We start from the raw sequence: 25847 nt of genomic DNA, 5'->3' as shown, positions 1-25847 counted from the left end.
TAGCTAGTTTTGTTATTGGATATTTATTTTAAAAGAATGAGATTAATAGTTTATTTGTGAATTTACTGTAGATAATTTAATCAGTAATTTATTATAGGCCTGCTGGCTATAATAAATTAATTTAGTTAATAATTTTCGGGATATAAAGAAAAGTAAATTTGAATAAGAAATGAAAATGCGTAATTAAGTCAGTGAAGGTCATTCTAGAATGTATGTAGTTAAGAGTTGTATTGAGACGCTTAGGATTCGAATAGTTGATGTTTAGAATTTTGTCTAGGAAGATTAAATTTAGTAAATCCTGTAATGAGTTCAGTAGAATTTATTAATTGAAAATATTAGTAGAAAATTTAGTAAGTGAACTAGTACAGAAATTTAGTGATTATGTAATGTAGTAAGATTTATTTGCAGTAAACAAGTGTTGACGTAAAATTTAGTAGATTACGATAGTATTGTAAAGTTTTGGAAAATTAAATTTAGGCCGGTGGATAAATGTAATTGAATTGTTTAAGTTAGAAAAGTGCTAAATCAATTATTAAATAATTGATTGAATTAAGGATAATTTATTAGATAAATTCGATAAGAAAATTTGGTGAATTTGGTAAATTTAGTTAATCTGGAGATTAAATTTATTTAAGGAAAATTGGTTAAAATTTTATTTAAGAAAATTTGAGAAATGAAGTTAACGTCCGGTGGATGATTTTATATGGAATTGAATAAGATTATATGGTATTCCGTCAGGTAGACGAGGTTGTTTATGTGAAATTAGTTCAGATAATTGAATAATTAAGAAGTTTTTATTGGGTAAAACATGTTGTTTGTTATTCCGTCAGTTGGACGAGGGTTTAAGAAATTAAGAATCTAGATGCGTAATGGTCTATGATTAAATTTAGAAATTAGGAATCTAGATGCGTAATGGTCTATGATTGAATTAGGAAATTAAGGATAGATGCGTAATGGTCTATGTAGAGTTAAGAAATTAAGAAGATAGATGCGTAATGATCTATAGTTGAAAGAATTTAAGAATATTTAGTTATAAGTTTTGGCAAGTGCCTGCGTAGGTGAGAGGTCCTCACAATTAAGTAATTGATAGGTTAATTTTAAGGGTAATATTATTAAGGAATTTTGTTAAAATAAAATTGTTTATATTGAATAAATAATTAAATTGTTAATAATTGTTTCTCAGTATTAATTTTTCAGCCTTTCTCAACTTCTCACGACCCGATCTTTCCTTCTCATGCTCCCCGGTTTCTGGGACACCGAGTATAAAATCCCAGTGGCGCCCTTTTCAAAGAGGAAAGGGGTGACCAATTGGACAGGGCTAACCACCCCGTTACAAAATTTAAAATTAATTAATTACTGAAGAATAAATAATTAAAGTAAATATTTGGTAGGTGGGTTCTTGAAGTCAAGGTTTCTAAGCTGTCAAAATAAAAAATGAAACGAAATTTTTTATGCTGCTATTTTTATTGTTCAAATATCATATCAAATATTTCAAGTGAGGATTAATTTTTCGAAATCATAATTGAAGATTAATTATTGTCGGTGTCTTATGAATTGCCTTACGATCAAAACACTAAAAATACAAATAATTATTATTACTAAACTAAGAAAAGGTAAAATCAATTTATGTGTAAGTTATTAGAGAATAAAAAATTAATAGTGAATCTTAAACATGAGAGTTTCGAGATTATAAAAATGCCGGCGAAGACATAAAAATAATTAGTTGTCTAATTTTAATCCACCATCGAAGTTTTAGAAAATATTTTTCACGGATATTCTAGCTTTTTAAAATTTAACACTTTTTATTAAATAAACAATTGGTCTCAGAAAAAAACAATTTACACAGAAAGAAAAATTTCTTGGCAGGAGAACAAAATTCTTGGCTCAAGAAAATTTGTCGGGTGCCTAAAGGAAGACCGAAGTTTTGTTGGCGGAAGTTAAAATTTTTCTTTAAATTCTATCCTTGGTCATTTATTCTTAATTCAAATTGACATGTTAATCAATAAAAATATTAATGAAAATTAACTTCTATCTTTATATTTAATTTTTTGGAACAAGAGAGAAATTTTCTCAAGACAAGCCCGTGTAAAAAAAAATTGTCCCAAAATTGTCCCAAAAATGTCCCAAGCGTGGGACATCCAAACGTGACACAATTTGGGACAATTTTGGGACATCTTAAAAAAAATTAAAAATTTTAAAATAGTGCGTTTAAGTAATTTTTCGTCGATTTTAGGTATTTTTTTGAAGATTTTCAGAAGACTTCACAATTTCATGACAATTTTACTACAATTTTAAACGGTTTTTAAATGATTTTGAAGAAGATAATTTATTTTTGCACAGCTGTAGATTTGTCTAGAAATTAATGAATGAAACATTTATTGAACATTTTTGGAACAATTTTAGGACATTTTAAAGACATTTTTGGGACAATTTTAGGACATTTTTGGAACATTTTTTTAATATTTTTAGGACAATTTTGAACGTTTTTCAAATAATTAAAAAAAAAAACAATTTATTTTTGCACGGTTGTAGATTTGTCCTAAAATTAATAGATGAAAAATTTTAGGACATTTTTGGGACAAATTTAGGACATTTTTGGGACAATCTTAGGACATTTTTGGGACAACTTTAGGACATTTTCTGAACATTTTTTAAATACTTTTAGGACAATTTTGAACGTTTTTCAAATAATTAAAAAAAAAAACGTCGTGAAAAAGTTCTAAAAATTTTCGAATTTTGTTGTAGAAACGTTACAGAATTGTCCCAAAAATGTCCTAAAGTTGTCCCAAAAATGTCCTCAAGTTGTCCCAAAAATGTCCTAAAGTTGTCCAAAAAATGTCCTAAAATTTTTCATCTATTAATTTTAGTACAAATCTACGAGCGTGCAAAAATAAATTATCTTTCTTGAAATCGGTCAAAAGCGTCGTGAAATAGTTCTAAAAATGTTCAAAGTTTTTTGTAGAAACATTACAGAATTGTCCCAAAAATGTCCTAAAATTGTCCCAAAAATGTCCTAAAGTTGTCCGAAAAATGTCTTAAAGTTGTCCCAAAAATTTCCTCAAGTTGTCCCAAAAATGTCCTAAAATTTTTCATCTATTAATTTTAGGACAAATCTACAACCGTGCAAAAATAAATTGTTTTTTTTTTTAATTATTTGAAAAACGTTCAAAATTGTCCTAAAAATATTAAAAAAATGTTCCGAAAATGTCCTAAAATTGTCCCAAAAATGTTCAATAAATGTTTCATCCATTAATTTCTAGACAAATCTACAGCTGTGCAAAAATAAATTATCTTCTTCAAAATCATTTAAAAACCGTTTGAAATTGTTGTAAAATTGTCATGAAATTGTGAAGTCTTCTGAAAATCTTCAAAAAAATACCTAAAATCGACGAAAAATTACTTAAACGCACTATTTTAAAATTTTTAATTTTTTTTTGAGATGTCCCAAAATTGTCCCAAATTGTGTCACGTTTGGATGTCCCACGCTTGGGACATTTTTGGGACAATTTTTTTTTACACGGGAGAAAATTAACTTCTATCAAGAACTAAATTTTTTGGAGCTCGAGGCTGAATTTTCTCAAAATAACAAGATTTTCTTGACTTGAATAAATTTTCTTAAAGCAAGAGAATTAATTTTTAGAATAAGTGAAATTTCTTGTCAAAAAAAAATTTTTTTTCGCTCAAGAAAATAATTAGGAAGAAAAATATTTTCTTGGCTCAAGTGTTTTTTTTTCAATTAAACTTTGACCCGCTCCGTAATAATTATTAATTCAGAGGATATAGGTAATAAATAAAAAATAGATTGTTACTTACGTAGCAAGTAATCTGGTGATTGTTGAACGAGGTTCGAAATTTCGACTGCACTGGCTAGTATTTATACCGAAAATTTGACCCTACTATCCCTGAAAATTTTTAAATCTTCAACGATTGCTGCAATGCTGACATTAAACGTATTTTATTTATCCGAGTCAGTCAGCTAAAATTTCACGAGCTAATCTTATAATTCTGTTGACTCAATTGCGGCAGTACCGAAAATATCTTGTAAAATAAATAAATCAAACGTATGAGATACTTGACGGATTGATTAATTACTGAAGAAGAACTAATTAAAGTAAATATTTGATTGTTGACGGTTGAATCTTGACACGTTAATCACTCTGCGGTAATTACATGGTCAAATTTTTATCTGAAAGAAATTTCTAGCGCCCTTAGTCGATATTTTCTAAAAATTCGGCAGTGGATTAAAAATAGACAATCAATTATTTTTATGTCTTCGCCGGTATTTTTATAATCTTTAAAGTCTCAGCTTTAAGATTCACTATTCATTTTTTTTATTCCGACAGTTTTTCGCAAAATTTTCAGCGCCCTCAGCTCAAAAAACCCGCTTTTTCGCTAAATACCCACGTTTTTGTTACTTAAAAAATTCATAACTTTTTTTCTAATAAAAATTCAAAAACTGGCTAAATTTTATTAAAAAAAAAACATTTGAAGCTACAACTTTTAACTGAACCACTTTACTCTACACCCAATATTTAATTCAATAAAAATAGTCAAAATAAAAAATTCACAATTTTTGGAAAAATAACTCTTTAAAATTCTATTGCTTAATTAAAAATAGTAAATTAATTATTTTTATGTCTTCGCCGGTATTTTTATAATCTTTAAAGTCTTAGCTTTGAGATAGATTCTTCATTTTTTCTATTCCGACATTTTTTCGCAAAGTTTTCAGCGCCCCCAATTCAAAAAATCCGTTTTTTCGACAAATTTTCACGTTTTCGTTACTTAAAAAATTAATAACTTTTTTTCTAATAAAAATTAAGAAACCAGCTTAAGTTTATTTGAAAGAAGACACTTATAGCTACAACTTTTATTTGAACAATTTTATTCTACACCCAATATTTAATTAAATAAAAATAGTCAAAGTTAAAAATTCATAATTTTCGCTAAAATAACTTAAAAATTCTATCGTTTAAATAAAAATAGTAAATTAATTATTTCAATGTCTTCACCGAGATTTTTATAATCCTCAGAGTCTCAGCTTTGAAACCCACTTCAATTTTTTCCTTAAAAAAAATTATTTCTCAATTTTTTCAGCGCTCAATTTTTTACAGCTCAATTTTTTCATAAGCTTGACTTGACATTTTGAATAACTTACTGAGATAAAAAACTGACATGTTTAATGTCAACAGAGGATTGATCGGTGATAATTGCGGAATTTTTCGGAATATAATTAGGTAAAATTCTTGATATAAATACTAGCCAGTGCAATCGAAATTTCAAACCACGCTCAGCAATCCGCAGAATACTTGCCACGTAAGTAACATTATTTTTTTAAATTATTACTTACACTGATAGAAGGATTTAGGTGACCGCTGGTGTTATAGCCGTAAAATTATATCTAGATATTTGTTTTGCATTTTAATTGGTTACAGAGAATTGCATAGGACCATATTAAATACTCGATCCATAAAATTAACCCAATAATTAATTAGTTGTAATACATATATTATTAAATATTGTTATATATAATTATATATGATTATATTTTGCCATTTTTCATATATAATCATATATAACCAATTTATATATAAATATAACTCATTATGAATTTTAAAGCTTGTTCAGTAATCAGCAGATCACTTGCTAGAAAGTTCAAGAAAATTAGTTATTTATTGCCGATATCTTCTGAACGAATTAAAATTAAGGAGTCGGACTGAGTTTATTTCTCAGAAAACACTCATATGTATCTTTTTTGTCTAAATCATTTTTTTTAAAAGTCATATTTTATTTAATAAAAATTGACCAAGTTTAAAGAGCTAGAATTTCCAAAAAAATATTTTCTAAGATTTCGGCAGTGGATTAAAAATAGACAAATAATTATTTTTATGTCTTCGCCGGTATTTTTATAATCTTTAAAGTCTCAGCTTTAAGATTCGCTATTCATTTTTTTTATTTCAACATTTTTCCGCAAAGTTTTCAGAGCCCCCAAGCCAAAAAATCCATTTTTTCGCCAAATCTCCACGTTTTCGTTACTTAAAAAATTCATAACTTTTTTTCTAATCAAAATTAAGAAACCAGCTGAAGTTTATTCAAAAGAAGACACTTGAAGCTACAACTTTTATCTAAACTATTTTATAAAAAATCTAATATTTAATTAAATAAAAATATTCAAAGTTAAAAATTCATAATTTTCGCCAAAATTACTCTTTAAAATTCTATCGCTAAATTAAAAATAGTAAATTAATTATTTTTATATCTCCGCGAGCATTTTTATAATTCTCAGAGTCTCAGCTTTAAAATCCACTACAATTTTGTCCCTAAAAAAAATTATTTCTCAATTTTTTCAGCGCCCCCGCGCCAATAAACTAAACAAATTCTAATTCAAAATTTCAATTATTCCTTTTTCAGGGTATCTAAAATAAAACAACAATGTCCAAGCTTCTGCTAGTGTTCCTCCTTATCGGGATGATGAGTTTCGTCGATCATGCTCGAGCTGTTCCGGGTAAAAATGTACGGATTGAGCACTGAAATACTTATTGTCAATGGTAAAGAATGAAATAAATATTTTATTAAATAACATTTTAGTGTAGGACATCTAAAGACTGTAAGAATGGAGAGACATGCGCTTTCTTCGCAGATAGGCCAGCCCATTGGATTGTTCGAAAAATATGCTATAAAAATCGAGAAAATTTTCTCCCGATATCAGTTACTGTCGAATGATTTTCTTAATACTGCCGCGGTTAGTATTTTCCGTGAAAAAAAATTCTTTAATTTTATTTCTTAATAAAGTAATTTTCCAATAACTTACATAGAAAATTACATTCTATGAATTTTCTAATAGAATATATACATATATAAATTTCCCAGGAGTAAAAATACAATAAATATAATTTTTCATTATTTTTATTAAATTTTCCACTAAAAAAAAAAATATAATTTTTACAGCTTTACTACACACATATTTACGGCCACAGAAACAAAACCGGGCTTGCATTGACATATAAAGTCAATGCAGTGTGTGTTGTCCGTCATGCATTGATCATCTTTCCAGCAAGTTCCACCTAGAGTTGGCAAGCAAGTCAGTTCATTGACAGCAATATGCTTCGCGTTGCAGACACACCTGTTCTGGAAACAGTTTGAATGCCACGGTTCGCCACAATCAATTGCATCGTCGCAATAAAACAACGTAGAACCTGCAAAACGATTTTATGAAGTCTTTTTTACGACCAACGAATAAAGTATCCTATACTTACGTCTAACACACAAGGTATCCGTGAGTACCACCCAATTAGAAATGCATTGACATTTATTCTCAAAACAGTGCGACGCGTCGATGCCGCAATCGTCGGAAGACAGGCAATTGGTGTTCAGCAAGTGGGTACAGACTGACGGGGTTAATGCAAATGTGTCGGGTTTGCACGCACATTTCTTCTCAATGCAAATCGCATGTGGTATGGTTATACAATCACGATCAATTGCACAGGCACCACCTAACGTGACTATAAATACAATTTTTAGGAGCACTGTGACCAAAAATGAGACTGCATTGACACTTGTTATCAACGCAGCTCAAATTTAGTCTTTTTACAAATTAAAATATTGCAATGCATACTCTGAAATCAATCAATGTCAAGTTTAGTGATAATAGTTGTCTGCATTGACATCGAGTGTCAATGCAGGCTAAATTTTTGTCAATGATTCGCAATTCAGGTTATGTCACAAACTTGGCGGACAATGTGAGGCACATTGAATAATTTGAACTGCATTGACATTAGGTGTCAAAGCAAATTAAGTTGAATGTATTTAAAATTGCAAGTGAATCTTATACTAACCTGATACGCAATCATTGTACAGCCCTTGGAAAAAACCTTGGCTGCATTGACATTTATTGTAAATGCAATCGGAATTGGGAGTGACGCAGGATGCGCTTTCCCTACAATACGCTCCAATAATCGAAACACATGTCCTATTTTCAAACGAGATGTAATTTTTATTACAAACGCAATATTGAAACCTTGAACAATGCGTATTTACTACGTGACAATCATCGTCACTGAAGCAAATACTGTCAATGCCAGCTAAAAGTATCGATAATAAGTGACGATGCAATTCTTGTTACTGACAACAAGTTTGAGTACTTACTTGCCACACACTCGGACTGAGTCTGCGGAACGAAGGTTTCTAAGCATTGACACTTATTGTCAATGCAATTAGAATTGTAGACAGCGCACTCTTTGTGTTCCGTGCAGCGCGTGCCAATTAGAGGCAAGCACACCTTGCGGTCGAACTTTGTGTACCCTTCTCTACATTGACATCTTTTGTGTGAACACTCAGCATTTGATATTTTATCACAATCTTCGTCAATGTCGCACTTCTGATCCAGGAACACTGCAAGGATTCGCTCAGAAAATTATCAATTTTCGCTAAGCCAGGCGAGGTAGAATTATACTACATTGTCACTTAGAATCAATGCAGTTGATATTTCGAGTATCAATGCACAATCTTGGTCAGTCTCGGGAACTTACCAGGTAAACAGAGGTCATCAGAGTGCTGCGTGTGTCCTGGGGAACAGCGACATTGGTTCCTGGAACACTCTGCATTGACAGGGAAACACTCCTTGTCGCGTGCGCAGGAACCTCCCAAAGTTGGCGAACAAGTTGTTGGGCCAGTGAGCACGTAATTCTGATTACAGATGCATTTTCCAGCGTCAGAACACTTTGCGTAAGGGATGTCAATGCAGTCCTTGTCGATTCTGCATTGCCGTTCCAGGTACACTAAAAACAAGCAAATTAGCAAAAAATCTCAGCTGACGTCCGAGACTTACTTAAGACACAATCGTAGTTGGACTTCGGGAAGTAACTGAACTCGCATTGACACTTATGATCAATGCAGACCGAGTTTGGGGGGGCGCAATTCAGGTCATTAGAGCAGGTGGCGTTGAGCAACGGAGCGCATGTGAATGCATCCATTTCAATATGGTTGTCCGCGCAACTGCATTGACTCTCAAAGCAATGCGCGTTTTTTATCCGATTGCAAGTGCTGTTGTCAAAACAAGTCGTCCTCAGTTCCTCTAAAATAATTTTTAAGTCAGATTATAATTTTGTTGATTAGATATAATTATTGTTACTAACTTGCACGACATTGACTCTCGGAATACTGTACGTAGTCTCGATTGCATTGACACTTTTTGTCAAGACAATTAGAGAATCTAACGGTACAATCCTTATTGACATTGCAGCTTTCACCAAGAGCTTTTGCGCAGGCTGTTGCATTGACATTAAAAAATCCGTTTGGACAAGCGCATTCTTTATTTGAACATACCGCAAAAGTCACTTCGGAGCAGTCTGAATTTTTACTGCATCGTCCCGTCAATTGTTCTACATTGACAATGTTAGTATTAGTTCGACTAAACTATAAAAATATTATTTTTCAAATCCTTACGTGGCAGACATTTAAACTCTCGCATTACGTAGTTAGGCTTGCATTGACACCAACTGGCAATGCAGACAGATTCAGCGTCCAAGCACTTATCGGTTGTTGAACAATACGAGCTTGTCACTGGTGAGCACTCATTTACGTTCTTTAGCATGTAATTTCTGTAGCATTGACAGGTTTTGTTGATGCAGTGTGAGTTGCTAAAATGAGGATAGCAGTCCCATGATTTATTGCAAGGCATTCCTATGAAGGCTGCGGAAGAATAAGTTATAAGCAACAATTGTCTCACTGCATTAACTATCAAGATCAATGCACCTGGGATTTACAGTGCCTGTCATAGAAATATTGTTATTGTCAACTAAAACGGGTAATATTTGACTGCATCGTCGTTCGATGTCAATGTAGAAAATATTACTCGTGTCATTGCAGTCATTTCCTCTAAAAAATCAAACTTACCGAGTCTACATTCGATCTCAGAGTAGGCAAAATGTTGAGCTATGCATTTACACTTATTGTCATCGCACCAAGAATTTACGGCAGTACAATTGTCGTTAGTTTGACAAGTTGCTCCCAAACGTATCGAGCACAACCTTCCATTGATTTCAATCGCGTTTTCTGAACAGACACAAACATTGTTTGAGGAACACTCTGCGAATTGGGCACTTTCACAATCTACATCGACACTGCATTTCGATCCAATTACAACTGCAAGCACAGATTAATGACTGTAGTGTCACACAAAGTTAAGTGTTACTCACCTGGCAGACACTCGTTGGCCTCCGCTACAAATCCGTCTCTGCATTGACACTCATTATCAGTGCACAGTGAATTCTCCGTCGCGCAGGTCTCGTTTTTCCAACAATAGCCATTCAAGATTGGGGCGCAGGCGTAGTCGCTAACTCTGACGTTGTTTTGTCGACACTCGCACCGATTTGTCGAACATACAGAGTGCAGAATGTCAATGCAGTGAAATGTTTCTTGGCACGAGTCGCCCAGTTTTGCTTTTTCTGTGCACTCGTATATACCGAAAGTATATACTGGTATCGACAGCTCACACTTGAGGTTTTCACCACAGCAACGACGATGCTGGTCACACTGCAAAATAAATCCGTGTATTGACGATAAAAGTCAACACACTTTGGCTGGCCAAAGAGTTATACTTACCGATCCGCCAAATTGTACACAGTTCGTTGTTGGATCGGTTTGCGCTGCATTGATGCCCAAAACCAATGCAACTCCTGCTAGGAAGATCGAAGCAATTTGATGATACATTTTAAAAATATAATCTTACCTTGGGTCACACTGCAATAAGTTCTTGTACTAACTAATTCAATCTGTTCACGGCTTTAATAAAGCAGTTTAAAATAGAGATTATCGCGATCATTAAATTTGTTTCAACATAAGTTTTAGATAGCTCCTTTGTTTTTCGTTAGTGTGGATACAAAAATAAAGTTGTTGATGTCACTGACATCCAGCTATCTTTATAAATATAGTTAAATTTTATTGCTTTGATTATTTTCGAGAAACATTTCATCCATTCCCGAAAACTTTTTTTTATTTTAATTATTCCAACACTATTTTAATCAATATTTCAATTTTTCTCATTTACGAAGAAAAATCACTATATTTTCTATTTTTCCGGGAGTGAAAAAAAACACGACATTAGGTGTCAATGCAAATAAAGCTGACTGTACTTAAAATTGCAAGTGAATCTTATACTAACCTGAAACGCAATCATTTTACAGCCCTTGGGAAAAACCTTGGCTGCATTGACATTTATTGTAAATGCAATCAGAATTAGCAGTTATGCAGGTTTTGCTATCCCCATAGTGATCCCCTAGGATTTTCACACATGTCGTATTGTTTATCGAGATGAATTTTCGATTACAAGCGCAGCGATTTAATCTTGAGCAATGCGTATTTACTGCATGACAATCATCGTCACTGTAGCAAATACTGTCAATGCCAGCTAAAAGAATCGAGAATAAGTGACGATGGAATTCTTGTAACCAAAGAAATAAGTACTTAATCGACACACACTTGGACTGAGTCTACGGAACATAAGTGTCCAAGCATTGACACTATTGTCAACGCAATTAGAATTGTAGACAACACACTCTTTGTGTTCCGTGCAGCTTGTGCCAATCAGGGGCAAGCACTTCTGGTAGTCGAACTTTGTATACCCTTGTCTGCATTCACATATTCTATCAAAAAACTCAGCGTTTGATATTTTATTACAATCTTTGTCAATGTCGCACTTCTGACCCAGGAACACTGCAAGGATATTCTACGCAGTTCGTTGGTGGATCAGTTTGTGCTGCATTGATGCTCAAAATCAATGCAACTTTTGCTAAGATGATCAAAGCAATCTTATGTGACATTTTAAAAATATAATGTTATGTAAAAAAAATTAATTTAGGGAAATTAATGGATTTTACATTTAAATTATTTATTGTGTTTAAGTATTCGGTCCTAGTGTGTTAGGCTAATATCCCGGGAACTTCCGAGTTTCTATTCATTGAGAATGATAGGTTTGTTGAAAAAATTGGACGTTGAATAATTTTAATACATATATTGTTTAAATCAAAAATTAATATCATTAGTTAAATTACAATAATTACAATTATTACACAGTGATTCAAAGTTAACTTTTTCTTTCATATAACGATTTTACGATATTATTAAATTCACAAATATTATTTATTTAAAATGTACCTGATAAAAAAGATGAACTTTGTTGATTTGACTTACTCTTTAGATTTGATTCACTTCATAATTATACTTTTAATTTTACAATCTTTTATTTGTTATTCGGTAAATTTAACACGTGGTCTATTCAGACTTATTAAAACTTTAGGTGATGTTAACACTAGGACGTCAGGACAACGAGAGAGATTTTCTTGTGAAAATTGTAAGGTGTCGAATTTTAGGGCGTTACTAATTTCCACTCATTGGGGGAACCAAATGTCCAATTATTTGTCTATTTTTTTGGGCCCTTACCCTCTCTCTTAAGTTGTTCAAAAATATCGCATGAGTTCCCTCTACTTGGGTCAGAGTGCAATGTAGTTTTCTTACTTACTCTTATGTTCTATTAAACATCTATGTGTTTGTGTATACGTAAGCGCATTTACGTATAGACAAAGACAAAGGCAAAGACAAAGTACATTTGTACTGTTTAACAATAATTCATTTATTTAAATTGAATAAATAGATATGTATTTGATTCTAGCATCTCTTACGTTTTTTGAATTTAATTATTTATTTGTAGAAATACTTCTGTTTTATCATTTTATAAATTTGTTGCATTATTTTAGAATTTCATTATTTAATATTTGTTTATTTTAAATTGTTTAACATTCAAGTTCTATTTTTTTTATCTGTTTCATATTCGTAAAGTTCATTTCTCATTTAATATTTAATTTTGATTATCTAAAAATTATTTAAAACTTGCAATATTAAAATTCATTTAGAAATTTGTCTCAACACTCAAAATTCTGTACTTAAGTTACTCTAAAATCTTTTGGTTTAAAATAAATCTTTTTATCTAATATTTTTTGTCAGTACTTAAGTATTTATTTTATTTTAAGTATAAGTGAGTTTGCTTACAGGAGTCGAACGAGACACTTAATGATCACACTCGAATTATGTTTTACAATCTTTAAAAAATGCCATAAAATCATACTCGAGTTTTTTATAATTAATAAATATGTAAAGAAAAATTCTTTACATAACAATAATCTTCTCTTGGTTTACACTGCAATAAGTTTTCATATTAACTAGCTGGAACTATTCATGGCTTAACTAAAGCGGTTAAAAATAGAGATTATCACGATCATTGAACTCGTTTTGAAATAAAATTGTGATAGTTTCTTTTTTTGTCATTCATGTGGATACAAAAATAAAGTTGTTATCACCCATATCCGGCTATACTTATCGATATTATTAAATTTTATTGCTTTGATTGGTTTCAAGAAGCATCTCATCGAATCCCGAAAGTTTTTTTTTAAGGTAATTTCTGTTTTTATTATTTTAATCGATATTTTAATTTTTTCCACTTACATCTGTTAAGGGATTTTCCAAAAAACAATATTCAAATCGGTAATAATATTTATAACTATATTAGTTTTGGAGATACAGGCTGGCAATGGCCTGGTCGGCTCGGTGCTCGCTTTCCGAAAGAGTGGGACCCGGGTGCGATCCCAGCACGCACCAATATTTTTCAGTGATTATAATTTAAAAAAGTTTGGAAAATCCAAAATTGCACGCCTCATAACGCTCATTCATTTTTCAAGAAAAAATAAATTGTGTAACTGATAAAAAAAAGAAAATTATAATTAAGTAATTTCTTACAGAGTATTTTTTTTTTTTTAATATCAGCGCCCTTTTTTCTTGTTATATGCGCACGCAGTCAAAAAATCTAGCTTTATCAAGTGACGTCATAGTTTTCACGTGACAAATAAGAAAAATTCGTTTGTCTTTGTACGGTTATATCGTAATAAATTTTAATAAAAATTCAATTTAAAAAAAAAGTTACGTAAACTAGGCTACTGATATGAAATACGGACCCAGTTCATCGCATTCGTAAACTAATAAAAAGGTCCGGTCTTGAAATATCAATTTGTTCGGGAGTAATCATTGGTACATCCAAAATGGGGTGACATCCGGACGTCCACGTAAAATTTTTTTCAAAACGTTTTTTTTTTTCAAAATAGCAACATGAAATGATTTTAGAAAGTAAAAGATGGTTTAATTTAAGTGTTTTTTCCGTGTACATCTACTTAAATTATGGTATAAGTGTAATATGGTTGTGATAGAGACATTTAAAGATCACAAAATTGCTTGACCTTGACGAGTCGAGTATAAAGCACAACCTCACGCGCTTCGCGCTATGAGGCGTGCAATATGTGCGTTACATTACGTTGCCAGCCTCTGGAAGTGGCAGAGATAGCCGGGCGGCACACGTCTGACTTGGGCGATCACACATTTTAAGCAACAACTTGAATGGGTGACCACTTTAGTCAGCGTTGGCTAGCGCGAGGGATCTCTGCACACTAGGAGAGGGGCCTAATGCTCCAGTGGTCGTTAAAGAAGAGTTTCTTATCAATCACTGTAGACTTAGCCCAGCTCCGACTTTACTATCATGGGTTTTCTCTGTGGTTTCCCCATGATTCTGTTCCAACAGCCTGAGAAGGTGAGGTTCAGGGTGAATACGGTACAGAAAGCACAAGTCGGTCAACAGCCGCAAGAATTAAAAGTAGAAATGAAGTGTCGGGTGGGACTTGCTGAGGTCCAATATGAGAAATAGAAAAAGCGTAAAGCTAGGAGAAAAAGAGTAATCAGCCTTGTAAAAACCGAGAGGTGTACAAGTAAAGCATAATAATAAAAATATATAGTTTTGGAGATACGGCCTATTAATCAATAAAATATCAATTTTACCCGATCATGATTTATGCGGTGATATCTCAGAAACTTTTGGTCCTACGATGATTAACTTCAGGACCGAAATATTAGTCTGGAAAATTTCCTATTTAACCTAGTAATAATTTTCCAAATTTTTCGAAGAAAAATAACTATATTTTCCATTTTTCCAGGAGTGAAAAAAAAGTCAATCAATTTTTTCGTTACTTTTATTAAATTTTTCATCTAAAAACAACAGATATAAATTTCTCAACTTAGTACACACATATTTTTAGCCACAGAAACAAAACCAGGCTTGCATTGACACCAAGAGCCATCGCAATGAGAATTTTTCGTCATGCATTGATCATCTCTCCAGCAGGTTCCGTCCAGAATCGGCAAGCAAGTCAGTTCACTGACAGCAATATGGTTTGCATTGCAGACACATTTGTTTTGATGACATCTAGTACGCCAGGTCTCGCCACATTCAAAATCTTCTTTGCAATCATACACCGCAGAATCTGCAGAACAATTTCGTGAAATTTTTCTCACGACCAACGAATAAAATAAGGTGTACTTACGTTCTACACATGTCATATCAGTGAGTGCTACCCACTCAGGCTTGCATTGACACTTATTCTCAAAGCAGTGCGACGCTTCAACGTCGCAATCAGCGGAAGACGAGCAGGAGGTGTTCAACAAGTGGGTACAGGCTGACGGGGTCAATGCAAATGTGTTGGGCTTGCACACACAAATCTTGTCAATGCAAATTGCATTGGGGATGTATTGACAATCATAATCCGCTTGACAAGACGTTCCTAATAAATCTAAAAAGGAAATTTTTATGAATTTTCTGAGAAAACAAGACTGCATTGACGCTGAGCGTCAATGTAGGACACAATTTTCACTTGCCTTAAAAATGAATAGGACAAATTGCATACTAACTTGGGTAACACTGATTGTAAGGCCCTGGAGTATAATTCGGGCTGCATTGACACTTATTGTCAATGCACTCAGAATTAGGAGAGGTGCAGGTCACGTTTTCCGAGCAATAACCTCCGAGGATTGAAACACATGTCATATTGTCCATCGAAATGTAATGTTGATCGCAAACGCAGAATTTAAGCTTTGAACAATGCGTATTTATTAGTTTGCAGTCGCTATCCGTGAGGCAAGAAACGTTAATGCCAGCTGAAATTATCGAAAATGAGTGACGATGTAAGTTTTGTAACCAACAAATTTCTGTACTTACTCGCCACACACTCGAACTGAGTCTGCGGAACAAAAGTATCCAAGCATTGACACGTATTTTCAACGCAATTAGAATTGTAGACAGCACACTCTTTGTGTTCGATGCAGCGCGTGCCAATCAGAGGCAAGCACACCTTGCGGTTGAACTTTTTGTACCCTTCTTTGCATTGACATCTCTTGTGAGAACACTCAGCGTTTGATATTTCATCACAATCTTCGTCAATGTCGCACTTCTGACCCAGGAACACTGCATGGATTCGCTCAGAAAATTATCAATTTCCAAACGGGAATTGTTATTCGCTAAATCAAGAGAGGTAGAATTCTACTGCATCGTCACTCAGAGCCAATTCAGTTGGTGTTTCGAGTATCAATGCACAATTCTGGTTAGTTTCAGAAACTTACCAGGAAAGCAGAGGTCATCAGAGTGCTGCGTGTATCCTGGGGAGCAGCGACATTGGTTCCTAAAACACCTTGCATTGACAGTGATACACTCTCTGTTGCTTGAGCAGTTACCTCCCAAAGTTGGCAAACAAGTTGTTGGGCTACTTCGGACGTAATTTTTACGGCAGATGCATTCTCCTGCGTCAGAACACTTTGCGTTGGGAATGTCAATGCAGTTCTCGTAATTTCTGCATTGCACTTCCGGGTACCCTAAAAGCAAACAAATTAACAAAAAATCTCAGCTGAGGTCTAAGACTCACTTAAGACACACTCGTAGTTGGACTTCGGGAAGTAACCGAACTCGCATTGACACTTATGATCAATGCAGACCGAGTTCTCGGGAGCACATCCCACCACCTTGGAGCAGTTGGCGTTGAGCAAAGGCGCGCAAGTAAATGCATCAATTTCTTTATGGTTTTCGTTGCAAGTGCATTGACTCTCAAAGCAATACGCGTTTTTTATCAGATTGCAAGTGCTGTTGTCAAAACAAGTCGTCCCTAGTTCCGCTAAAATTATTTTCAAGTCAGATGACAATTTTGTTGATTAGATGTAATTATTGTTACTCACTCGCACTGCATTGTCCTTCGGAATACTGCGTGTAACCGTGATTGCATTGACACTTTCTATTATAACAACTAGAGAATCTGACAGCACAATTTTTATCGCTAATGCAGGTATTACCAAGAGCTCTTACGCAAGTTGTTGCATTGACAGTAAAGAATCCTTCACTGCAAGTGCATTCTCCTTCTAAACACAGAGCAAAATTCACTGCGGCGCAATCTGAATGTATTCTGCATCGTCCCGCCAATTTTGCTACATTGACAAAGTTTGTAAAACTTGGACATAATTATGTAATATTATTTATAAATTTCTTACTTGGCAGACATTTTGAATCCTGTATCACGTAATTGGCTCTGCATTGACAAAGACCGTAAATGCAGGCACCATTCATTCTTGCGCACTCTTCTTCTTCTTCACAGTACAAGATTGTCGTTGCCACGCACATATTTCCCTCTTCAGGTGTGTGAGTATCTCTGCATTTGCATGTATTATCAAAGCAGATTGAGTTAATAATGTGATCGTTGCACTCTTCTGATTTCTCGCACGACATTCCCAAGCGAGCTAAAGCAGGAAAAATTAAAAGCTACCTTTATCTACTGCATTGACGCTTTAAATCAATGCAACAATTATAATTAATTATTACAACAAAATATAACTACTATCGTCATTCGACGTCAACGTAGTGACTTTTAGTGTCAATGTGGTATAAATTTGTTATATTGTCTTAACAAATTGCCATTTACCCAAATAGGCATAAAAAAATCACTGCATCGTCATCCAATAATAATGTAGTGACTTTTAGTATCATTGCAATGAAAATGTTCTATATTTGCTTTGAAAATTGTTATTTACTGATGTAGATAATAGAAAAATCAACTGCATCGTCATTCAATGCGAATACAGTTGATTTTAATGTCAATACAGTGAAATTTATCGTCTATTGTCTTTCAAAGCTGCAATTTATTTAATTACTTACGCCTAAATTTAACTGCATGTTTAATGAATGTCAATGCAATTACTACTTCTTATAAATGCACTAATAACATAGAAATAATCAAACTTACGGAGTCTACATTCGATGTTAGAGTAGGCAACATATCGACCCCTGCATTGACACTTATTGTTATCACACCAAGAATTAGTGACGCCGCAATCTCGATTAGAGTCGCAGGTTTCTTCCAGAGCCACTGGGCACAATCTGCTATTCGTCGCAATCGTGTTTCTTGGACAAGCGCAAACTTTTCTACTCGAGCACTTCGCGAATTTGACACTTGCGCACGCTGCATCGTCACTACATTCCGATCCAATTACAACTGCAAGGACAGATTAATGACTCTAGTGTCTCGCAAAGTTAAGTGTGACTCACCTGGCAGACACTTGCCGTCCTCCGCTACATATCCGTCTTTGCATTGACACTCGTTATTAATGCACAGTGAATTCTCTGGCGCGCAGGTCTCGTTTTTCCAACAATAGGTATTCAAGAGCGGCGCGCAGGCATAGTCGCTAACTCTGACGTTACTTTGTCTGCATTGACACTTTTTTTTCGTGCAGACTGAGTGCACGATGTCGACGCAGTCGTCGGTGTTCCTGCATGTGTCGCCTAATTTTACTTTCTCCTGACACTCGAATCTTCCGAAAGTATCCGTCAGGTCGCACTTATAATTGCCGCAGCAAGGACGATGTAGATGGCACTGCAATTAATCAATTTTTATCCAAAAGTCCTTTCAAGTTGCTTTTTTTGTAATATAATTTAGTTAAAAAAAATTATTTCTCAAACTTTTCAGCGCCCCCAGGCCAAAAAACTAGTTTTTTCCATAAATTTTCTCATTTTTTATTATTTAAAAATTCATAACTAAAATTAAGGAACTAATTAAAATAATTTTTAAAAAGGACACTTATAGCTACAATTTTGTCCCAATAATTTTGCTCTGAAATGAATAATTTATTAAATATAAATTGTCAAAGTTTGAAACTCATTATTTTCTAAGAAAAAAAATTTATTAACATAATTGCTTGATAAAAATGAGTAAATTAATTATTTTTATGTTTTTGCTGAAATTTTTATGATCTTCAGAGTCTCAGCTTTAAAACCCACTGCAAATTTTTCCCTAAAAAAAAATTATTTCTTAAACTTTTCAATGCCCTCAGCTCAAAAAACTAAAATTTAATAAGTTACTATTTGTTCAGTGAGCAGGCCCAGCCGCGATGGAGTCGCCCCTGGGGGACTCCCAATTTCACGAGCCGCACCTGTCAACCGCTAGTTCCCGCTTAAACTTACCGCCTGCGCAAAACTGAACTTGACCGATCACGCCATGTCTCGAAGCTGTGATTGGCTGATCGCTCCGCAGACATGCGCAATCAGCCTTCTTCCCTAAGTCGACGAGGAAGAAGACGCATTATTATTGTTATCTTTCGCTACAACGCCATTGAGTCTAACGCTTCGCTATCCCGCTAAATTAATTCGCCTAAGTTATAAAATTCCGCTTTTTTGCTTAATTGATTATTAATCCGCTTTAATAAATTCTCCTTATTTTGAGTCTATTTCAGATAATTTGTGTTATTTGTGCAGTAATTCACCGCTTTCTCAGTGCCGGCTGTGTGTTCAACTACGTGTCAACCGGCTTCTCTTTTTGTTCATACGCTTTCATTAGCTTATCCGCTTTTATTAAGACAATCCGCTAACATATTGAATAAAGATTGAGTGTATATCGTGTAAATAAATTTCTAGCTCATATTGTTAATAATATTTTCACATTTTAATGCGGACCAAAACCTGATCCTCCGCTTTCTTGCTATTCCATTATTTTACACTATTAAAACAAACACCAAAAATAATTTTACTTACAACTTCACCAAAGGGCACACAGTCTGTTAGTATCTCGGATTTATCTTCTGCATTGACACTAAAAATCAATGCAATGCTTACTAAGATGATTGCAGCGTTCTGACGTTGCATTTTTCTATTAAGAAATCTGAACCGACTCTTCAACAGAACTAACTTGAAAATTCTACAGTTTTAATTGAATTATTTCATACAATCATTATCAATATTATTGAGTGCATTCTGGATGCCTATTAAATTCTAATAAAGATTACAAAACTAAACAACGCAGTATTTATTTTCGTTAATTAAGAAATGGAGATAAGGTTCTAGTCACAGATAACAATACCAAAATATCAATCGAATCTTCATTGTATTTATTTTATATATATTTATAAATTGTCAAAGTTTTAAAATCATTATTTTCTAAGAAAAAAAATGAGGAAAATGGTTGACCCTAAAGGCCATCCCTGCAACTTCCCGCTAATTCCCTTAATACCTGGGCGCTTAAAATTGCACCTACGAAGTTTTTGATTTCTCCAAGCTCTAAAAGATACCTTTTCTATGCTCTTGAGCTCTTTGAGCTCGAAAGACTGATAAAAGTTTCATAGAACACTATTTTTTGAATTTTTAAACCGCAAGAACTTTTGAATGAATGAACCGATTTGTACGCAGTTGGCAGCATTCTACGCAGTTTTTTAAGCTTTATAAAGAATTTCCAAGTTTCAATTGGTCGAACTATAAATTTTGGAGTAATTCCGAAAAAATACTTTTTTGGGTTTTTTTTTCCTGCACATCTCTCGAACAAATCGACCGATTTTGACCGGATTAGCAGCAATCGACGTAGTTTTTTGATGTTAAGAGCTGATTAGTTTTTGGAGTTAATTAATAAAGCCGTCTAAGCGTTATTCCAAATAAACCTCCTTTAAAAAATTTTTAACTTCCCGCTAAAAATCTCAGATTTTCAAAAATCGGGAAGTTATTGTTTTCACCCCGTTTTACAAAAATCGAGTTTTCATCAAATCTCGACGTTTGAAGGTCACAGGAAGCTTCCCTGACTATTTTTACGATGATGTCCGTACGTCTGTATGTATGTGTGTGTGTATGTGTGTGTGTGTGGGTGTGTGTGTGGATGTGTGTGTGTGTGTGTGTATGTAAACCTCTTGTAACTTTTGAACGACTTGACCGATTTCATCGCGGTTGGTGGCATTCGAAAGGGCTTCACTAAACTTAGATTTCCTGAAAATTTGAACCGATTCGGACCGGTAGATTTCGAGAAAATCCAAAAAAAGTGAAAAAAAAAGTTTTTTTTTTTAATTTTTTTCAAATATCTCCGAATTGGCTGAACCGATCGGTCTCAAAATCTAATCAGCTCTTAACCTTAAAAACCTCCATCGATCCCCGCCAAAAACGTTAGAATCCGTTGATGCGTTCGTGAGATATCGTTGTCGAAAAAAATCGAAAAAAGTGTTTTTTCGTAATAACTTCGAAATTCATGGCTCGATCAATTTAAAGTTGAAAATTTTTCATGGAGCTTCAAAAACTGCGTCGATTGCCGCCAACCGCGTGAAAATCGGTTCATTCATTCAAAAGTTATAGCAGTTTGAAAATTGAATAAATCGTGTTTTATCAAATTTTGATAAGACTTTTGAGCTCGAAGAGCTCAAAAGCTTAAAACAGCTACTTTTTTTATAGAGCTCAAAAAAGTACATCGATTGTCGCCAACCACGTGAAAATCGGTTGATTCATTCGAAAATTATAACAGTTTGAAAATTATAAAAATTGTGTTTCATCGAACTTTGATAAGACTTTTGAGCTCGAAGAGCTCAAAAGCATAAAACAGCTATTTTTTTTTTTTCATTGCTTATACAATGACAACTTAATGAATATTATTTTATTGTAATTAATTTAACAAAAATTATATCAACTTATTATATTTACCGATCAGTATAGCCGAGCAGTCTAAGGCATAAAACCGACGCCTAGATCGTATAAAGTACTGAATCCAGACTCTAGCATAAACAGGATTTTTTTCACTAGTACCTCAGGTATACTTGGACTGGGAGGCCGCTAGATGGCGCGCCGACAGTAATTACGACCGGGTTTTCTGTGGTTTCCCTAATCAAGTCACTATATTGAAAAAGCAGTAACTAGTGCATTCTCAATACAGGCAAATGCAAGTACAGATTAATTAAAAATCGGCCATAGCTACAAAAAATGGCAAGAAATAAAAGTAAAAGGCAGGATTGAATGATATAAAGTAGAGTCCTTAAATGTAAACAGCAATTATCACTGTTATACATGAAATCTATAATAATAAAAAAAAAGTTTGGCAAATATTAAAATGCAAGCTTCATAGCGGTCGTTCAATTTTTACAAAAAAGAAAATGATCATTTATCAAATTCAAGTTTTGCATCATTTCCTGAGAAGAAAGTTCTATAGCGCATGTGCCAATCTCAATTTTTTTTGGATCGATTTATGTATTATTTTGAGCTCTCCGAGCTTGGAGAGATAGCTTTTCTATGCTTCTTCGAGCTCAAAAGTCTAAAAATTATACTATCTCATCAAAAACGATCCGAAAAGAAATGTTATGTGAACTTATGCAAAATTATGTAAAGTTATGTGAAGTTATGTGGAAAAAACACTTGAACGAATTGATTGAAATTATGTGAAATTATGTGAAATTATGTGAAGTTATCTCTTGAATGAATCGACTGAAATTATGTGAAATTATGTGAAATTATGTGAAATTATGTGGTTATGTGCAGAATACACTTTTCGGTTTTCTTTCGTTCATGATATCTCTTAAACGAACTGGCTGAAATTATGTGAAATTATGTGCAGGAAACACTTTTCGGTTTTCTTTCGTTCATGATTTCTCTTGAACGAATCGACTGAAATTATGTGAAATTATGTGAAATTATGTGAAGTTATGTGCAGAAAACACTTTTCGGTTTTCTTTCGTTTATGATATCTCTTGAACGAATTGACTGCACTGATAGAAGAATTTATTTGTATTAAATAATATTTGTTAATAGCTAACAAATCATTTATTAGAGACCATTTTTTAATGTTAAATAAATATTTCTTAGTATTCAAAATGATTTGTTTGTATTCAATAAATCTGATATTCATTTATTAAGTATTAATAAATCTTTTTAAATACTAAGAAATATTTGTTAAGGCCTAACAAATGGCTTCTAATAAATGATTTGTTAAATATTAACAAATCTTTTTAACTATAAACAAATCTATTAGTGTGAAGTTATGTGAAATTAAATTCTATGTCAAAAGTATAGAAAGACTATCTCTTTGAGCTTGGAGAGCTCAAAATAAGACATAAGTTGTTTTTTTGAGCTCGAAGAGCAATTATTAGTGCGATTTTAAGCGCCTAGGTATGTAAGTGGCGGGAAGTTGCAGGGATGGCCTTCAGGGTCAACCGTTTGTCTAATTTTTTTTGTCCAGTTTTTTTTAGATTTTTTGAAATCCATCGGTACGAATCTGTCCAAATTGTATTGATAATCTAAGTTTAGCCAAGCCCTTTCGAATGGCACCAACCGCGATGAAATCGCACACACACACACACACACACACACACACACCCTTCGAAAGAAGCCAAACTCCCACCGGGCGCGTCCCCAGGTGGCGGATAGGGGGGGTCCTAACCGGTCGTAAGATCGGTGGATTGGGGTGAAATAAAATAGCCCTCGCGGACCAAATCAGGCATCGGAGCTGAAGAGTAACAGCCACCGTCCGTGTATCCTTGTGGGTCGGAGGAAGCTCGCTGTTCTCCGGAGCAGAGGGTAAGAGCGAAATAAAATAGCTCTCGCGGTAAAAAACGAAAACTCCCCTTTCGGCAGGAAGGGTTGGTCACACCATCTGACCTAGGGTTACGTACACAAGCGGATGCGGTGACGCTGCTCGAAAGAGATGTGCGAAATGATCCTTATAGCGCGGTAACTTCCGGCATCTACGTGCCGCACCCACGGGAGTAAGAGGAAGCCGATGAAGGAAGCAGGTGCAGGGTCGAAGCGGTTGAGATTTCCCGCTTCAATGACCGAAAGCTCTTATAGCAATGGAGGTAGCTGTAAGAGTGATCACCCCTCCACTTTCAGAGGCATCGCGTTCGGAGACGACATTTGGTTTGGAGTATCACTCAAAATCATGGAAGAAACGAAAAAACAAGAAAAGGACAGGAGTATTAGTGGGCCTCACGCCCAAGAAGCAGTGATTACAGTAAGCGCTGAGATGAAGCGGACGCAAGCGCTGGAACGCCTCGAAAAGCGAACTGCATGAGTTTGTCCAATCAAAGGTCAATATCCATAAAGAGATAAAGGCCAAGGCAACCGGGATAGTTAACGCCCTTCGAAGGTTTAAAAAACTGGACGAAGAATGGCAGTCACCTCGACGACTCACTCCTCGTCTTACGCCGGAGAAGAGCAGTCAACTTACTGTGGAGATCGAAGAATCAATGGACATCGGAGGCGATGGTGACGGTGAATCTGATGCTAAAGACGAAGGTCATACTTCCAACAAGTCTAACAAGAGGTAGGACCGAAACTCCCCAGATGGAATAGATGGGCGATTGACGAAGAGAAAGGACTTGAAACCAAGTCCTCCGAAAAACGTGATGAAGCAGAACGCCGAAAAAAAAGACGCGACTGATTGGAATGATGTCCACACAAGGAAAGAGAAACGGAGGCTAGCCAAAGAACAGCTCCCAAAGGAGCCTCCAAAGAAGCCCAGGCCGGAGCCTAAGCGCAAAAAACCGCTCAAATGGATCAGACCCGACGCACTGATCATCCGCCCGGCCGAGAAAGCAAAGTACGCCGAGATTTTGCGTCGCATAAAGAAGGACGTCCCTGATGAGCAAGTTCGCACAACGGTGGACAAGATCAACAAGACCAGAAGCGGGGACTTGCTGATTACGATGTCGCGGAAGAGCGTGGACAAAGGCCAAGGCCTGCAACAGACCATCGCAAACATTCTTAAGGAGGAGGCCAAAGTGATCTGCAAAGGGCCACAAGAAGACATCGAGATCCGAGACCTAGATGACACCACAACAAAGGAGGATATTCAGGCTGCCTTGCATACGGTAACCAAGGAGCTCTGCGAAATACTACCAGGGACAATCAAGATCCGCAAAGCCTACAGAGGTACCCAAACCGCTGTCGTGATACTACCGGCTGCAGCAGCTCAGAAGATATTAGAAGGAAGCGGTAAAATCCGAATTGGCTGGGTCAACTGCCGAATTAGAGCCACGAGGAAACCTACCCAATGTTACAAATGCTGGCATTTCGGGCACCACGGATCCTAGTGCAGAAGCAAGACAGATCGATCCAAGCTATGCATCAGATGCGGCCAAGAAGGACACAAGATTGTGGACTGTAAAAACCCAGCGAAGTGTGTATTATGCGCGGAAAATAAGAGCGCAGAGAACGCTGCCCATCACGCCGGCACATACAGGGGCCCGGTATACAAAGAGGCACTTCAGAGAATGACAAGCAAGCAAACATGAGGATATTACAGCTTAACCTCAATCACTGTGAGGCCGCGCATGACCTGCTCGTGCAGACCGTGCGTGAATTAGAGCTTGATTTAGTAATAATAGCAGAGCCATACAGACACCTGAATAACCAACCTTGGGAAACTGACAGCACCACCAAGGCTGTCATTTGGTCCTGTGGCAAACTCCCCTTTCAGAGCATAGTGAACAATGATAGCATCGGCTTTGTAGCAGCGTCTATTAACGACATCCGTTTTTATAGTTGCTATGCACCACCTAGCCTTTCCATTGCCGACTTTACTGACTTCCTGGATCGACTGACCGAAGACGCAAAGCAATACTACCCAGTAGCTATAGCAGGGGACTTCAATTCCTGGGTGGTAGACTGGGGCAGCAAGCAGACTAATGCGCGAGGCAAGGCACTACGTGAAGCA

The 25847-nt window shown here is 35.0% G+C and overlaps 2 protein-coding genes across 2 annotated transcripts in view; both read right to left on the bottom strand.

Moving 5' to 3' along the window:
- Positions 1 to 9126: 9126 nt before the first annotated feature.
- On the bottom strand, positions 9127 to 10707 carry LOC123271676 (prion-like-(Q/N-rich) domain-bearing protein 25). The gene is made up of 5 exons (XM_044738063.1): positions 10600 to 10707; positions 10194 to 10530; positions 9892 to 10140; positions 9442 to 9687; positions 9127 to 9377 (listed from the first exon to the last, which is right to left on the bottom strand). The coding sequence occupies exons 1-5, from the start codon at positions 10705 to 10707 to the stop codon at positions 9127 to 9129; spliced, it is 1191 nt and encodes a 396-aa protein (XP_044593998.1).
- A 4395-nt stretch (positions 10708 to 15102) lies between these two features.
- Positions 15103 to 25847, bottom strand: part of LOC123271675 (multiple epidermal growth factor-like domains protein 10) — a gene marked incomplete at its 5' end in the record, with an annotated part of 32114 nt that continues 21369 nt past the window's right edge. The window contains 4 exons of the mRNA XM_044738062.1: positions 15103 to 15353; positions 15414 to 15659; positions 15778 to 16023; positions 16085 to 16330. Coding sequence (XP_044593997.1) covers positions 15103 to 15353; positions 15414 to 15659; positions 15778 to 16023; positions 16085 to 16330 — 989 coding nt within the window. The remainder of the gene's footprint in view (positions 15354 to 15413; positions 15660 to 15777; positions 16024 to 16084; positions 16331 to 25847) is intronic.

This window comes from Cotesia glomerata, linkage group LG9 (genome assembly GCF_020080835.1).
Source record: "Cotesia glomerata isolate CgM1 linkage group LG9, MPM_Cglom_v2.3, whole genome shotgun sequence".
NCBI lineage: Eukaryota > Metazoa > Arthropoda > Insecta > Hymenoptera > Braconidae > Cotesia > Cotesia glomerata.
The sequence above is the reverse complement of the archived record's forward strand: the minus strand, read 5'-3'. Positions and strand labels throughout refer to the sequence as shown.